At 38.7% G+C, this 16,350-nt stretch overlaps 2 protein-coding genes across 5 annotated transcripts in view; one reads left to right on the top strand and one right to left on the bottom strand.

The window, feature by feature from the left end:
• Positions 1-9,893, bottom strand: part of LOC132563849 (beta-glucuronidase-like) — a 35,947-nt gene extending 26,054 nt beyond the window's left edge. Inside the window, exons 1-4 of one of the 3 annotated variants that reach the window (XM_060228601.1) lie at positions 9,837-9,893; positions 4,756-4,932; positions 4,216-4,400; positions 852-994 (exon numbers count right to left, since the gene is read on the bottom strand). In XM_060228601.1, coding sequence (XP_060084584.1) covers positions 852-994; positions 4,216-4,400; positions 4,756-4,914 — 487 coding nt within the window. In that variant the 5' untranslated portion in view covers positions 4,915-4,932; positions 9,837-9,893. Of the gene's footprint in view, positions 1-851; positions 995-4,215; positions 4,401-4,755; positions 4,933-8,507; positions 8,693-9,836 lie in introns of those variants that run through there. The other 2 variants (XM_060228600.1, XM_060228602.1) reach the window with 2 other exon arrangements.
• A 3,184-nt stretch (positions 9,894-13,077) lies between these two features.
• LOC132563850 (sigma intracellular receptor 2-like) lies at positions 13,078-15,593 on the top strand. Of its 2 annotated transcripts, none has more exons than XM_060228604.1 (3): positions 13,078-13,188; positions 13,914-14,058; positions 15,294-15,593. In XM_060228604.1, exons 1-3 carry the CDS (start codon positions 13,078-13,080, stop codon positions 15,542-15,544), a joined length of 507 nt encoding a protein of 168 aa, XP_060084587.1. In that variant the 3' UTR covers positions 15,545-15,593. The 2 variants fall into 2 exon arrangements, with proteins under 2 accessions (XP_060084587.1, XP_060084588.1); XM_060228605.1 differs by lacking the exon at positions 13,078-13,188 and adding an exon at positions 13,541-13,590.
• The last annotated feature ends 757 nt before the right edge of the window (positions 15,594-16,350 follow it).

Genomic DNA, 16,350 nt, shown 5'->3' with positions numbered 1-16,350 from the left:
CATCGTAAAAATGGGTGCAGCTTATATCCCGGTGTGTCTGATATGTGGATCAAATAAAAAAAATCGCTAAAAACCAGCCCTGCAGCTTATACTCGAGTGTGGTTTATAGTCCAGAAAATATGGTAACCCTCTAGTGGTGGACCAGACCCTAGAGCCAATTATTACATCATGATTCTGTAATCTCTTTACACACATCAATACTAAACATGGTTATGAGATGGTGATTTATACAAAATTTCCCTTTCAGGGCCCCACCCCTCAGGCCCTGGGCACCAAGGACACACAATTTATAAAAAATATGTTCACTAAGATTCAGAAACAAAATCACTAGTGACATAAACAACAAATAGCTCAAATGGTTCTACCCAATCAGAGGCCAAGCCATCTTCAATTTATTAAGGTCGCAGCCAATCAGAGGCCAAGCCATCTTAAATTTATTAAGGTCGCAGCCAATCAGAGGCCAAGCCATCTTAAATTTATTAAGGTCGAAGCCAATCAGAGGCCAAGCCATCTTAAATTTATTAAGGTCGCAGCCAATCAGAGGCCAAGCCATCTTAAATTTATTAAGGTCGCAGCCAATCAGAGGCCAAGCCATCTTAAATTTATTAAGGTCGCAGCCAATCAGAGGCCAAGCCATCTTAAATTTATTAAGGTCGCAGTGAATACCACATATAAAAGTTGTAAATTACCTCGAATGACTAACAATGAACATAAGGAATACCGTTTGATCTGTACACTTTTCTATCTCTGGGTTATTTCTAAATCTAACACATTAATTGTCAATTTGGGCCGAAGTTTTACATTAGTTTCGATGATTGGCCCATTAGTAAAAAGTGTATAGTTGTTGTTACCATTTCCACCCTGCAAATTGGTAGCTATAATCACATCTTCAATATAAGTCTTGGGTGTGGTATAAATTTGAATATGGCGGTGAAGTCCTGCATAGTTAAAGAAATCCATCTGTAAATTCTGGACAAAATAGCCAGTAGGATATCTGGAAAAGTAAAAATTTTGGTATAGTTATCTCCCAGATCAGTCAACGGCTGCGAGTTAAACAACTTGGCATAAAGAACACACTGACAAATGAAACTACCAAGACACAGAATTCTGCACCAGGCAAGGAAAGCTGTGCTAAACATTATGCAAGGATGTAATCATCTAATTTTTGACCTGAAACCTGTAATCTATTCAATCATTGTAGACTTTTGTTTTAAATACTTGGTTATCTATAGTTGTACTAAGCTAAAAAAGGCACTTTACTTGACGTTTGAAGAAAATTCACTCGTAGACTACTTTTCTGACGGCAAAGTTGATGGCATGATTGGGTAATAACGTGGGCTATTTCCAGAATTTTTTCCTTTGCTGTAAGGTACTTCTCTCAAGTATATCTCAATCATCACCAAAAATCATAATTTGGAATTTCATCTTGGTAGATCACATTTTTAGAACCAGAAAAAAAATATTTCAGCTTGTTTCTTGTTTTTAGAAAAACTAGCTATTCAGGAGTACATCGCACAGGTCCCACCCCTAACCCCACCCCCACCCCATCCTTGATCATCAAAAGAACTTGAAAAGTTCTCTATCTAAGAATAAAAATCTTGGAAAATGTTAAATAACTGAAGATGGTAATATAGAGGAGTTTAGTCCTGTGCATGGAATTTAGACTAAAAAATGATGAATTTAAAAATATATAACAATCAATAGTGAAAAGTTTAGAGCTAAATCTGTTTGTCCTAAATAGCCCTTTTGTGTATGTGTGAGTGAAAGAGGTTCATACCTGTTAATATCATGTTGGTACTGGATAGTCCTGTGTCTGAGGGATCTGTACCTGTTAATATCATGTTGGTACTAGTTAGTCCTGTGTTTGACGGGGAGGGACCCATACCTGTTAATACCATGCTGGTACTAGATAGTCCTGTGTCTGAGGGATCTGTACCTGTTAATATCATGTTGGTACTGGATAGTCCTGTGTCTGAGGGATCTGTACCTGTTAATATCATGTTGGTACTAGTTAGTCCTGTGTCTGAGGGATCTGTACCTGTTAATATCATGTTGGTACTAGTTAGTCCTGTGTTTGACGGGGAGGGACCCATACCTGTTAATAGCATGCTGGTACTGGATAGTCCTGTGTCTGAGGGATCTGTACCTGTTAATATCATGTTGGTACTGGATAGTCCTGTGTCTGAGGGATCTGTACCTGTTAATATCATGTTGGTACTAGTTAGTCCTGTGTCTGAGGGATCTGTACCTGTTAATATCATGTTGGTACTGGATAGTCCTGTGTCTGAGGGATCTGTACCTGTTAATATCATGTTGGTACTGGATAGTCCTGTGTCTGAGGGATCTGTACCTGTTAATATCATGTTGGTACTAGTTAGTCCTGTGTTTGACGGGGAGGGACCCATACCTGTTAATACCATGCTGGTACTGGATAGTCCTGTGTCTGAGGGATCTGTACCTGTTAATACCATGCTGGTACTGAATAGTCCTGTGTCTGAGGGATCTGTACCTGTTAATATCATGTTGGTACTAGTTAGTCCTGTGTCTGAGGGATCTGTACCTGTTAATATCATGTTGGTACTAGTTAGTCCTGTGTTTGATGGGGAGGGACCCATACCTGTTAATATCATGTTGGTACTGGATAGTCATGTGTTTGAGGGAGATGGATCTGTACTTGTTAATATCATGTTGGTACTAGTTAGTCCTGTGTTTGACGGGGAGAGACCCATACCTTTTAATATCATGTTGGTACTGGATAGTCCTGTGTTTGAGGGAGATGGATCTGTACTTGTTAATATCATATTGGTAATAGATAGTCCTGTGTTTGACTGGGAGGGACCAATACCTGTTAATATCATGTTGTTACTGGATAGTCCTGTGTTTGAGGGAGATGGATCTGTACTTGTTAATATCATATTGGTAATAGATAGTCCTGTGTTTGACGGGGAGGGACCATTACCTGTTAATATCATGTTGGTACTAGTTAGCCCTGTGTCTGAGGGATCTGTACCTGTTAATACCATGCTGGTACTGGATAGTCTTGTGTCTGAGGGATCTGTACCTGTTAATATCATGTTGGTACTAGTTAGTCCTGTATCTGAGGGATCTGTACCTGTTAATACCATGCTGGTACTGGATAGTCCTGTGTCTGAGGGATCTTTACCTGTTAATATCATGTTGGTACTGGATAGTCCTGTGTCTGAGGGATCTGTACCTGTTAATATCATGTTGGTACTAGTTAGTCCTGTGTCTGAGGGATCTGTACCTGTTAATACCATGCTGGTACTGGATAGTCCTGTGTCTGAGGGATCTGTACCTGTTAATATCATGTTGGTACTAGTTAGTCCTGTGTCTGAGGGATCTGTACCTGTTAATATCATGTTGGTACTAGTTAGTCCTGTGTCTGAGGGATCTGTACCTGTTAATACCATGCTGGTACTGGATAGTCCTGTGTCTGAGGGATCTGTACCTGTTAATATCATGTTGGTACTAGTTAGTCCTGTGTCTGAGGGATCTGTACCTGTTAATACCATGCTGGTACTGGATAGTCCTGTGTCTGAGGGATCTGTACCTGTTAATATCATGTTGGTACTAGTTAGTCCTGTGTCTGAGGGATCTGTACCTGTTAATATCATGTTGGTACTAGTTAGTCCTGTGCCTGAGGGATCTGTACCTGTTAATACCATGCTGGTACTGGATAGTCCTGTGTCTGAGGGATCTGTACCTGTTAATATCATGTTGGTACTAGTTAGTCCTGTCTGAGGGAGATGGATCTGTACCTGTTAATACCATGCTGGTACTGGATAGTTCTGTGTCTGAGGGATCTGTACCTGTTAATATCATGTTGGTACTAGTTAGTCCTGTGTCTGAGGGATCTGTACCTGTTAATACCATGCTGGTACTGGATAGTCCTGTGTCTGAGGGATCTGTACCTGTTAATATCATGTTGGTACTAGTTAGTCCTGTCTGAGGGAGATGGATCTGTACCTGTTAATATCATGTTGGTACTAGTTAGTCCTGTGTTTGACGGGGAGGGATCCATACCTGTTAATATCATGTTGGTACTGGATAATCCTGTGTTTGAGGGAGATGGATCTGTACTTGTTAATATCATGTTGGTATATGATATTCCTGTGTTTAAGGGGAAGGGACCAATACCTGTTCATATCATGTTGTTACTGGATAGTCCTGTGTTTGAGGGGGAGGGATTAGTACCTGTTGATATTATGTTGGTACTGGATTGTTCCAGGTGGAAGGGTAGTTGGTGTCAATGTGTTGTTGATGGCTATTGTCACTCTGTTGCTGCCTCCAAACATGATTGGTATGTCCCAGTGAGTTATTTCCCCTTCAAATGGCAAGTGACCTCCTTCATGTTGAACCAGCTGTACTGAATTGACCCACTGCAATGTAGACCAAATACTCAGGTTCAGAAGTTTTGGTTATATCTTTAATATATCAAATATTCTATGGGATAATTTTACCACAAGCTCAAACATCCATTGGGATCATTTAACTGAAATTTCAAAACGATGATGGACAGAAGGACTAACAGATAATTGATGGAGGGCAATTTGAACATCCCACCATCATCAGATGTATGACCAAAAATACTAAAACTGGATTTCTTCTTTAAATTACATGTACTTAGAATGAGAGTGTGTAAAAGACTGGAAATATTGATGTACAAGTGTTCACCGACATACAGCGTTTTCTTTTTTTTATATACAGAGAATATACCCGATAAGTTAACATTACCACAACAGCATTGTAGTGGGCACTATCAACACGTAGCACAACACGTTTAGATGTCCAGTCCTGGGGTAGGAAGAACTCACGCTCATACCATGCCCAGCCTACAAAGTCACGGATCTTCTTCTCTTGTGTGATGTCATTGTAGCTTGCGGGAACTGGCATTGGAATTACCTCCCCTTTCTGGTAAAGAGAATACAGAGTACAGAAACAATATCTTGTTTCACTTAACAATTTCAACAAATAATACAACATGATTGCAAAATTTTTTTGTTTCCATAATTTTGTTGTCTGTATGACTAGACATAAAGTATATAGTATATATATGTAACAGAACAAGGACAAATATCATGCCTCAAGACCTCTAAGTTAATGAGAACTCATTTAAAGATTTGAACAGGTCATGGCAAAGGCCAGATGAGCTAAAAAACCACATTTCTGCCGAGTAACCAGCAGACATCAAACTAAGGTGTCCAATTCTACCTATAGCCACTAGGTCAAATGACCCATCAGCTGAGTGACAGAGACCGTATTCATTACGATGTACAAGCCACAATGACACATCAGCTGAGTGACAGAGACCGTATTCATTACGAGGTACAAGCCACAATGACCCATCAGCTAGGAAACAAAGGCCTTATTTAACACTAAATAAATGCCTTTACTGAACTGTCAATTGAGTTTTGACGGAGATTGATTTAAGACTTTGTACAAGACATATCGACCATCAGCCGAGTGACAGAGAATGCATCTAACATTATATACATGCTACACTGACCTGTCACCCGAGTGACAGAAACTGTATTTAACACTATATACAAGCCACACTGACCCACTAGCCGAATGACAGAGAATGTATTTACCATTAGCTGTAACAAATTTCATTTAAAACATGTTGATGAAAATTTTGTATTAAAAAAATTATTTAAATTAAACACATCCAAGAGTACAGGACTGGATGGATTACCAGCTAGGTTTCTTAAAGATGCTGCCTCAATCATTAAAATCCATCTCACCTTTCTGATCAACATGTCTATTTCGTTGGGTGTTGTTCCTGATGAATTAAAAATAGCTAAGGTTAAACCACTTTATAAGAAGAAAGATAGACTAAATGCTGAAAACTATCGTCCTGTTAGTATTCTAAGTATTGTATCTAAAATTCTAGAATGTGCTGTTTATAGCCAGTTAGAGACATTCCTAGTCAGAAATAACTTACTGTATGAATTCCAGTCAGGATTCAGAAGCAAATACTCAACAGATACGTGTTTAATACATCTGATTGATCATATTAAGTCTCAGAATGCTAAAGGTCTTTTTACAGGTATGGTTTTACTTGATTTGCAGAAAGCATTTGATACGGTAGACCATAAAATTTTATGTGACAAACTCTCTGTTCTTGGTGTAAAATCGCTAGACTGGCTTCAGTCTTATCTCACTGGAAGGAAACAAATTGTGAATATAAACGGAACAGTTTCAGAGTCTTGTAACCTAGGTTGCGATGTACCCCAAGGCAGTTTGCTAGGGCCTTTACTATTTCTGATATATGTAAATGACATGCAAGTGTGTATTAATCCAAGCTGCAAGATAATATTGTACGCTGACGACTCTGCAATATTATTCTCCCACAGAGACCCAGCAGTTATTTCTCAAACTTTGTCTTTGATGTTGAATTCCTGTCAAGATTGGTTAGTTGATAACAAACTTTCATTGCATTTAGGTAAAACAGAAAGCATTCTATTTGGTCCAAAAAGGAAATTAGACTCTGAAATTGTGTGTAATATTATTCTCCCACAGAGACCCAGCAGTTATTTCTCAAACTTTGTCTTTGATGTTGAATTCCTGTCAAGATTGGTTAGTTGATAACACACTTTCATTGCATTTAGGTAAAACAGAAAGCATTCTATTTGGTCCAAAAAGGAAATTAGACCCAGTGGCAAAAAATTCAGATTTTAAAATTGTGTGTAATAATCATGTAATTGAAGTCAAAAGATGTGTGAAATATCTTGGCATAGACATCAACGATTCATTATTGGGTGAAGAAATTGTAGATTCAATTGTCAAAAAGGTCAACCAACGTCTCAAATTTTTGTATAGAAATGAACAGTGTTTATCTTTTAGGTCAAGAAAAACTCTATGTTCTTCTTTGATTTTATGTAACTTTGACTACGCATGTACTAGTTGGTACGAAGGTTTATCGAAAAAACTTAAAAAGAATTTACAAGTAGCACAAAACAAAGTAATTAGATTTATTTTGAATGTTCACAATAGGTACAGTCTGACACATAATGATTTTCTTCAGGTAAACATGCTTGATGTTGTTTCAAGAGTAAGTCAGCTCAGAATGAATCGTATGTTTAATATTTTCCATGAAAAAGCTCCGAATTATATGTATGCATCTTTTGAAAAAAATCCACGTCTGCAAAATACTTGTTCATCAACATATAATTTTACTCTGCCAATGATTCATGGAGCTGAATATACATCCTTTTGTTTTGTCGGAGCTAAAGAATGGAATCTACTTCCAGAAAATACAAAAACAATATCCAAAAAAGTTAGATTCAAATCTCAAGTAAATCGTCACTTTCAAGACAAAATGAAAGAGAAACATAACAGTGATTATGTTTACTATTGAGACAGATAATTTTTTTTTTATATACATTTTGAAGGACCCCAACGGAAATAAGCGTATATTATTACGCTTTTTGGGCTATCCTTGGATAGATTTGTTTAACATATATATCAGCTGTCTTTATTGTGATTTAATGTTCCGGTGTTGCATGTTTTATTTATGTCAATTTTTCACCTTATGTACTATGTAACATGTATTTTATTTATCATGCTTTGTATACATTTGTGCAAATCTTTCCTGAATAAATTTACTATTATTATTATTATTATTATATAACACTATATACAAGCCACACTGACCCATCAGCTGAGTGACAGAGACCATATCTAACATACACAAGCCACACTGACCCATCAGCTGAGTGACAGAGACCATATCTAACATACACAAGCCACACTGACCCATCAGCCGAGTGACAGAGAGTGTATTTAACACTATATACATGCTACACTGACCTGTCACCCGAGTGACAGAGACTATATCTAACATTATATACAGGCCACACTGACCTGTCAGCCGAGTGACAGAGAATGTATTGGCATCCAATTTAAAGAAAGGCCCATAACTGTGCAATAAAGAGTTTGTGAACCCTGACTTTCATGCACTTCACATTGTGTTGACATGACCAATGAATACACATACACAAAGTTTCCTTCTTATAGTTTATTAAATGAAATAATTTTTTAATAAATGGCCACAACACTGTGACTGAAGGGTGTTGGGTCCCGACTTTAATACACTGCACATCATCTTAGTATGACCAATGTATACACCAAGTTTCATGATTCTTGCTTATATTAACTGTGGGCAAATTTAAGCGCTAGACATGAAAGGACGGACTGCCAGACAAAGTGCCAACTATATGCTCCCTTGAAAACTTTCGGGAAGATTAAAAGCTGTTGGGAACAACTTGAGGAGAAGTCCCAAGACAAAAATAAAAACACGGATAGCTCGAATCTGAACCCTTCGATTTCTGACCAACGAAAGTGATGCGAAAATTAGTAAATTATATGTATATCGGATTTTAGAAAACTGTGTTTTATAAAGAGAACACAAAGTTGTACGATACAAAGAAATCTCGAAAATCGAGAGGCTCCTGAGTTTCTAAGTTTCTTCAAGTTATGCCTACGTGTCTGAGGGGAGCTGAATACCACTTTTCCTTGAAACCCTGGTTTCTGTTCGGAGAGTCATCCACACGGAAATCCCACATACCGTCCAGGAGTTTGACAGTTCGGCTCTCGGAGTCCTTCGGATACAGCATTCCGAACGGATCGAGACATGTGCATGTGTAAATATAACTGACAAGTATCAGGGAACTAACTAACAAGTCGTAGATCATTTCCGATGAAATTTCACATATGCACATTTACGCGGCCATTTTGAAAGATCACATGACTTTCCCCGGAGCATCTCGGGATTCTTTAAAAGTGTCTTCTACTGTGAAAAAAAAATGTACGGAAGCCTTGTAGTACAAAGAATACGTACAGTACAGTAGTTACCGTGTTGTTCGGTGTACCAGACCAACTACAACATCAACTAACATTTTATTTCAAAATGTGATCCCAATCCCATTTTCATTGTTCATGTATGAATGAACAAACTACCTAACTATGTTTACGTGGAAAGACAAAAATATTACCGAAGGCACATCCCCCCCCCTCTCTCTCTTTTTAAATAATGTTTGCTTGCTTTTGACTCTGTCTTTTCTAGTACCGAGTATGGGAATGCATTTGGTTATGTCATTTAAACACTTGTATAGCCCTTTAGACTTTTGGAGGCGTTCCCTTGTGTGTAAGTTGTCAGATCGTGTAACAATATAACGCAGATGAACACTTATAGGGTACGTCGCTCCAGTGTTTTTTAGCCGCGATTTGAAGGAGTTTAGGCAGTTTGCAGAAATCACTACTTCCGACAGACTGTACAACTCTGTTATTAAATACGTTTTTGTGGTAGTTAACCTATACCGTGGTTTCATCATGTTTCTTGGAATGTTCTCTAACAGAGTTAACGGGAGCCCTAGTGAACAATTTCTTTTGCTCCACAACATCGACACTGTTCCTAATTTTGTAGACTTGAACAATGGCCACCCGTTTTTCCCCCTATATTGCAGACTTGGTAAGCCAAGTGACTGGGGCCGTTGTTCATACTGGCTAAGCCGCACACTCTCTCGGTAGCTCTCCTCTGGACGTTTTCAGTCATAACTTTATCTTTGTTAAGTATTGGGCTTCAGACACACGTTGTACATTGTGTAAGTGTATGTGTGTCGCTTACTATGTTTGTATTATGAGATGTTTATACTGAATATGAAATTGAGAAAGTTGCAGTCCTTCCTGTACAACTTCATATGCCGGGGAAAAAACAAACAAACAAAACAAAAACAAACAATTAAAAGAAAGTTGGGCAAATATTTGTCAAAACAATGCAGTAATTACATTCAGGTTAAACATGGGATGTATACTTCGGGTCTCAACTTCAGATGTTTGAAAGTACATGATGTTTTCCGTTTGTTTGTTTCTCCTTTCCTTTTTTCTGGTGTCCACTTTCGATTTTCCATTCATTGTGTCTTGTGTGATGGCACTGGATAACCTAGTGAGTATGGTCTGGATCCAAACAAACAAATGGTCGTTGCACGCATGTTACTGGAATAGATACATGATCAATGAAGTAAAAAGGACAGTACGGACAAGTGAGGCAACCTGCCTCTTTATCAAGACACAAATATTACATCAATTACATCACATCCATAGAACATAAAACAAATACAAAGTTATAAATCTAAATCGAGAGCGGAGGTGTTAATTTAGGTGTCTCGATAATCCCTTCGGGCGATGGACTCCGCGGGCGATTTATAAGGGATCAAATGCCAAGTAAGACGGAAGTATATTCTACCAGAAATCAGCAAATTAATACTAAATGGACAGAAACATGGAAAATTGGAAAGATTTAACAACCTAAATCAAATTATAGATAAATCAAATGTCAAACCAAAAGCTTTAGGACAAATAAATTAGGAACCAAAGAATTAAAAAGAAAACAGACTGCTCGTCGAATTCCCAAGAAAAATTGACAACTTAGACAAATATAAACGGTAAACAGAATGGTCGAAGGGAGACAACTCCCAAACATCAGAAACCTACACGATATCGCACACAGCAGGTGGGATACCCAGGGAGACTGTGTCAAAGAGGATTACAACTGCCCGTCTCAGTCAATAGTGCATACTGACACCTCATGAGGTATGTGGTGTCCTTCTATGGGCCCCATCCCCTGCATTCACATTTGTGAAATTACACGAAACAATACAAATAAATTAAGCAACACACACAAGTAAACACGCCCCTTCAAGTATTTATTAAAACAAACGAATAAATAGGAAGGAAAATACACATTTAAGCCAGTATTGATCGAACATAAAGGGAACCTCCGTGTACAATGGTCATGGACTGGTTTACAGTCAGATTCGTGTCTTGTTCCCTTGCTTGTAGCATATGGAACCCTGTTAGGTAGGGCAATGGGATAAACAGTTCTCGATAACTAATGTACAGAACTGTATATCTAACACTGGCTATTGGGTCTAAAACTCGAAATCTAAAATCTCACACAATTTAACACAACACAAACATACAAACCAAATAAACACTTTACAAGACCTCCCAACTTCCACCACCTCACCACCTCACCCAACCATCCAACACATGCATGCACAAAGTATCTCTCTGTCTCCGAAATCTTAAATCTCTCTTAGATAATCTCATCCTAACACAACACTTTCTACTTCAAGGTAACTTCTCAAGTCAAAACCTCCCATATCCCTTCTAAATCAGCACATTCACATAAACCACATATATAACTATAAAAGTCGGTATCGTGAACAGAAGTATGCAGAAGGAATGGAGTGGAATCACAGAAAGCAATAGACATTGGTGAAGTGATAACGTAGCGTAGGCCATATGATTGGAAAGGTTTTCAAGTCGGGACAACAAAAAACAACTGTTAATATAATGTTAATTATAATGTCCACCCTCGCCCGCTAAAGATCCACCGAGACTGTTCGTTAACAGAGTAGCCGTGATAATGCCGGTCCAGGGGTCTAGTGAGACTGTTCGTTAACAGAGTAGCCGTGATAATGCCGGTCCAGGGGTCTAGTGAGACTGTTCGTTAACAGAGTAGCCGTGATAATGCCGGTCCAGGGGTCTAGTGAGACTGTTCGTTAACAGAGTAGCCGTGATAATGCCGGTCCAGGGGTCTAGTGAGACTGTTCGTTAACAGAGTAGCCGTGATAATGCCGGTCCAGGGGTCTAGTGAGACTGTTCGTTAACAGAGTAGCCGTGATAATGCCGGTCCAGGGGTCTAGTGAGACTGTTCGTTAACAGAGTAGCCGTGATAATGCCGGTCCAGGGGTCTAGTGAGACTGTTCGTTAACAGAGTAGCCGTGATAATGCCGGTCCAGGGGTCTAGTGAGACTGTTCGTTAAAAGAGTAGCCGTGATAATGCCGGTCCAGGGGTCTAGTGAGACTGTTCGTTAACAGAGTAGCCGTGATAATGCCGGTCCAGGGGTCTAGTGAGACTGTTCGTTAACAGAGTAGCCGTGATAATGCCGGTCCAGGGGTCTAGTGAGACTGTTCGTTAACAGAGTAGCCGTGATAATGCCGGTCCAGGGGTCTAGTGAGACTGTTCGTTAACAGAGTAGCCGTGATAATGCCGGTCCAGGGGTCTAGTGAGACTGTTCGTTAACAGAGTAGCCGTGATAATGCCGGTCCAGGGGTCTAGTGAGACTGTTCGTTAACAGAGTAGCCGTGATAATGCCGGTCCAGGGGTCTAGTGAGACTGTTCGTTAACAGAGTAGCCGTGATAATGCCGGTCCAGGGGTCTAGGAATAGCATCAGACAATACAATTATTGAAGATGTCAGACGGACTTCAATATTACCCTAATACAGACCAAACATAGATAGGCCACCAACTCTCCCTCTCAGCTCCTGGACATGTTCTTACTGCTAGAGTTAGGTTAAGGCAATATTAGACCCCGAAACCGTCTTCTAAGACTAGTATAATCAAATGATCACAGATACAGACGGTTCCATCTCAATGCGGGAGATGCAGGTCGCCCCCTCACGTCGCCAGAACACTGACGTTCGTCGGTGAGACGGTACCCGAACACGGGAGGTGTCAAGGAGAAGGAAAACCTGTTAACCAACCACCAACCAACCACACTAAGTGGTTACAGTGCAACACGTACCGAGATTGATATAAAACATTTTTGATATACTAATCACCATCTTCCATACAACCACTGGCGTAGGCAAGGGGGGCAAGGGGGCAAGGGGGCAAGAGGGGAGCGACTTCGGCGCTCGCGACGCACGGCTTCGCCGGCGTTGTCAGATTTTTGCAAACAAAAGTGCCAAGTAGAACGCAAAATCTGCCCCTTTTGAGCGTCGAACCAGTCAGTCAAACGACAAATGTCGGTAGACTTTCACTTATGTGGTGAAAGCGATTTATTTACATCTGAAATAGGAAAGTTACAATATTTCAGCAATAGATTATTTGGAAAGAAACCTTTTGCACAGAAATACAATTACGACTACCTATAACAAAATAAGATGCATCATATATAACCACAATATTATTACCATGGACAGGTCTAGCGTATTCGTTCCAGTCATCTTAATGAAGGCATCGCTAGCTTTGTTTACATGCAATCATGGCGAGACCGCTGGACATCGTCTTCTTGTTCTACTTCGCCAGTCACATCCCAATCACCATTTTTGTTGATTCACAAGCTCTACTTCCTTCGTGGCTCTATCCTCACCAGGTAAAGATGAAACAATGACTTTTTACAGGAAGATTTCTATCGCTTTGATATAGAGACACCCACTTGGCCTAGATACAACGACCATTACGGTCTAACGGTTATCGTGCAAATTTCAGTGATAACCTGCTGTCGGTCTCTGGGTATGCATATATATGTTGTGCATTTAACTTGAAGCGTACTTTTATTCATCAGGCAGTATACCCAACCTACGTATATCGACTTTCTAACTGTTGGAATGAAACTGTTTTGCTGAATTCAGATAAACGAGTTAATGAGAAATTACATGTACTGACTTCTCGGCTGTCAAGCTTATGACTGTCCTGACAGAGAAACGAAGGGCGGTAACTCTGAGAGATCAGAATGAATTTACTGTTGGTGCTGAAAGTTCTGTCAAATTTATATGTAATGAATTGAGTGTGGTGCATACTATATGTAGTTTATAATTTTATGGTGTCATTTGCATTGTGAAGTTGCCAAAGTATCTGAATTATGTGATAAACAGAATCTTGCAATTTGTTTAAATTTTTAGTAAGATCAGGGACGTATCTGGTAAGATTCATGAATGTCTTTACAAATTTCTCATTTGATCTCACCTAAAGTTCTGTAGATTAAACATTTCCAAGACAACTTTTATGAAATCATGAACAATTTCCTATTTATAATGTTTGTCTTACTTATATTCACAGTTACGTGATCTCATGACATGGTCTTACTTATATTCACAGTTACGTGATCTCATGACATGGTACTGTGCAGAGTTCAAGGACCCTATGATGGCTGCCCCGCCCACTTGGTTCAAGACTTTTGTTATGTCAGAACTCACCCTACAATTTCCGTTTTTCTTTGTGGCTTCCTATGCCTTCTGGAAGGGTATGTTTATTCTAATGATAAAATAAACAGGGTCTTTCATTGTAACTATAATGCAATGTGACATAGACACAGCAAGATCATGTGGAGCTCCTGTGACAGTTATTTCAACATCTGTGTGTAAATTATGTTGTAATACTCTTAAAATGAAGTTATGTCCAAACTTCTGAATTCAGTAATAAAAAAAAATGCTGAAAATCATTACAGATTTAAGTTAATAAAGCTTTAAATTTAATTTAATATTTTATTTAATAAGCTCACGTCAATCCCTCTATCAATTTAAAGCATTCTGATATGAGTTTGTTTTTTTCAATATTGCTATAAAAACTTTATGTACTAAAATCTGATAGTTTCATGTGCGATTTAGAAGTAACCTATCTGCATTCACTTCTGTTTATTGACATAACAATGTCACTATTTAAGCATACCAGAAAGAAGTGTCATTTATTGTATCATAAATGACATTCCACTGGTGACAATTATGACCTCTTTATTGTTGGCATAGAAACAATGAGGTACAAGATAACACGGCTTTTTGATTTTACATATTTACACTGTTGGCAACAAAAAACTTATTGAAATTAGTTACAATCTACACAAAAACATTGTGTGTAAGGAATGTTTTAAATATAAACATCAAACTGTCTCGTTTTTAGGGTATTTATTACCATCATAAATGACAGTGTTCCATAGGAAACAAACAATATTATGCCAGAGTGCTGTCAGATGTTTGCCTGCCAACCTCTGTCATTTATAATGACTATAAATTCCACAGCAAGCCAGTTTGATGTTGAGATATATATGTAACCCTGGCAAATACTGTTGACAATATATGACTGGGCTAGAGAGTACTTCCCTTTAGCTTGATCTATTGAGCGTCAGACTTGGAACCCGGGTTCCTGGGTTGGAGTCCTAGCAGAGGTACTGAAATACAAATGTAAATAATGACCACTGTTAGATATTTTTCTTTAAATATCAATATCACTTTTTCGGTCTTGGGTATGATAGTCACCAGCCCCTCATTGTAGGTACAAGTGAGTAATATGATGAATATTCATGGGCTAATAATTAACACCATTTAACTATTGTTATCTTATGTTAAAATTCCATTAAAATTCCATGAAGTTGTCAATATGCATTCAATCCTTTTGAAACTCTATTTTCCAATACTGGTATATAAGATTGATGTTTTCCCACTCATTCTGTTGCGCATGCTGTCACTTTAGTTTCTGTTTCAGGTGTCCAGCAGTGTCGATGGATTCGCATACCTCTCATTGTCTACTCGTCACATGTTGCCACGACGACAGTTGCGATATGTTATCATGTGCTTATGCATGATTTTAGTGGTGTGAAACCTCCAGGTCCAGAGACGTTTTCTGAACGGCGAACTTTATTTTTTGTGTACTTTCCATACCTCCTTGTGCCAATTATGCTGTTGATGGATTCTCTCTTTAGTTCAGTTTATCGAACCAAAGTCAAATCCAGTTAATTATTTGTAGAAGATATTTTCATTAAATCATATATATTTTTCATTATAATTGTGTAAGTGTTTATTTTAGGACAGAGAGAGAGAGAGAAAGTTTGATTTAGCTCCTATGGGAGTGTATTTATGCAAGAAGATACTACATGGGCTGACGTCATTGGTAAGTCTAACAAGTTAGTGAAGTGGTAAGTCTAACAAGTTGGTGAAGTGGTAAGTCTAACAAGTAAGTGAAGTGGTAAGTCCAACAAGTTGGTGAAGTGGTAAGTTCAACAAGTTAGTGAAGTGGTAAGTCTAACAAGTTGGTGAAGTGGTAAGTTCAACAAGTTAGTGAAGTGGTAAGTCTAACAAGTTAGTGAAGTGGTAAGTCAAACAAGTTAGTGAAGTGGTAAGTCTAACAAGTTGGTGAAGTGGTAAGTCTAACAAGTTGGTGAAGTGGTAAGTCTAACAGGTTGGTGAAGTGGTAAGTTCAACATGTTAGTGAAGTGGTAAGTCTAACAAGTTGGTGAAGTGGTAAGTCCAACAAGTTAGTGAAGTGGTAAGTCTAACAAGTTGGTGAAGTGGTAAGGTCAACAAGTTGGTGAAGTGGTAAGTCCAACAAGTTGGTGAAGTGGTAAGTTCAACAAGTTAGTGAAGTGGTAAGTCTAACAAGTTGGTGAAGTGGTAAGTTCAACAAGTTAGTGAAGTGGTAAGTCTAACAAGTTAGTGAAGTGGTAAGTCAAACAAGTTAGTGAAGTGGTAAGTCTAACAAGTTGGTGAAGTGGTAAGTCTAACAAGTTGGTGAAGTGGTAAGTTCAACAAGTTAGTGAAGTGGT

Source organism: Ylistrum balloti, unplaced genomic scaffold (genome assembly GCF_031769215.1).
Source record: "Ylistrum balloti isolate Yb309-2 unplaced genomic scaffold, AGI_CSIRO_Ybal_v1 Utg371886, whole genome shotgun sequence".
Taxonomy (NCBI): domain Eukaryota; kingdom Metazoa; phylum Mollusca; class Bivalvia; order Pectinida; family Pectinidae; genus Ylistrum; species Ylistrum balloti.
The sequence above is the reverse complement of the archived record's forward strand: the minus strand, read 5'-3'. Positions and strand labels throughout refer to the sequence as shown.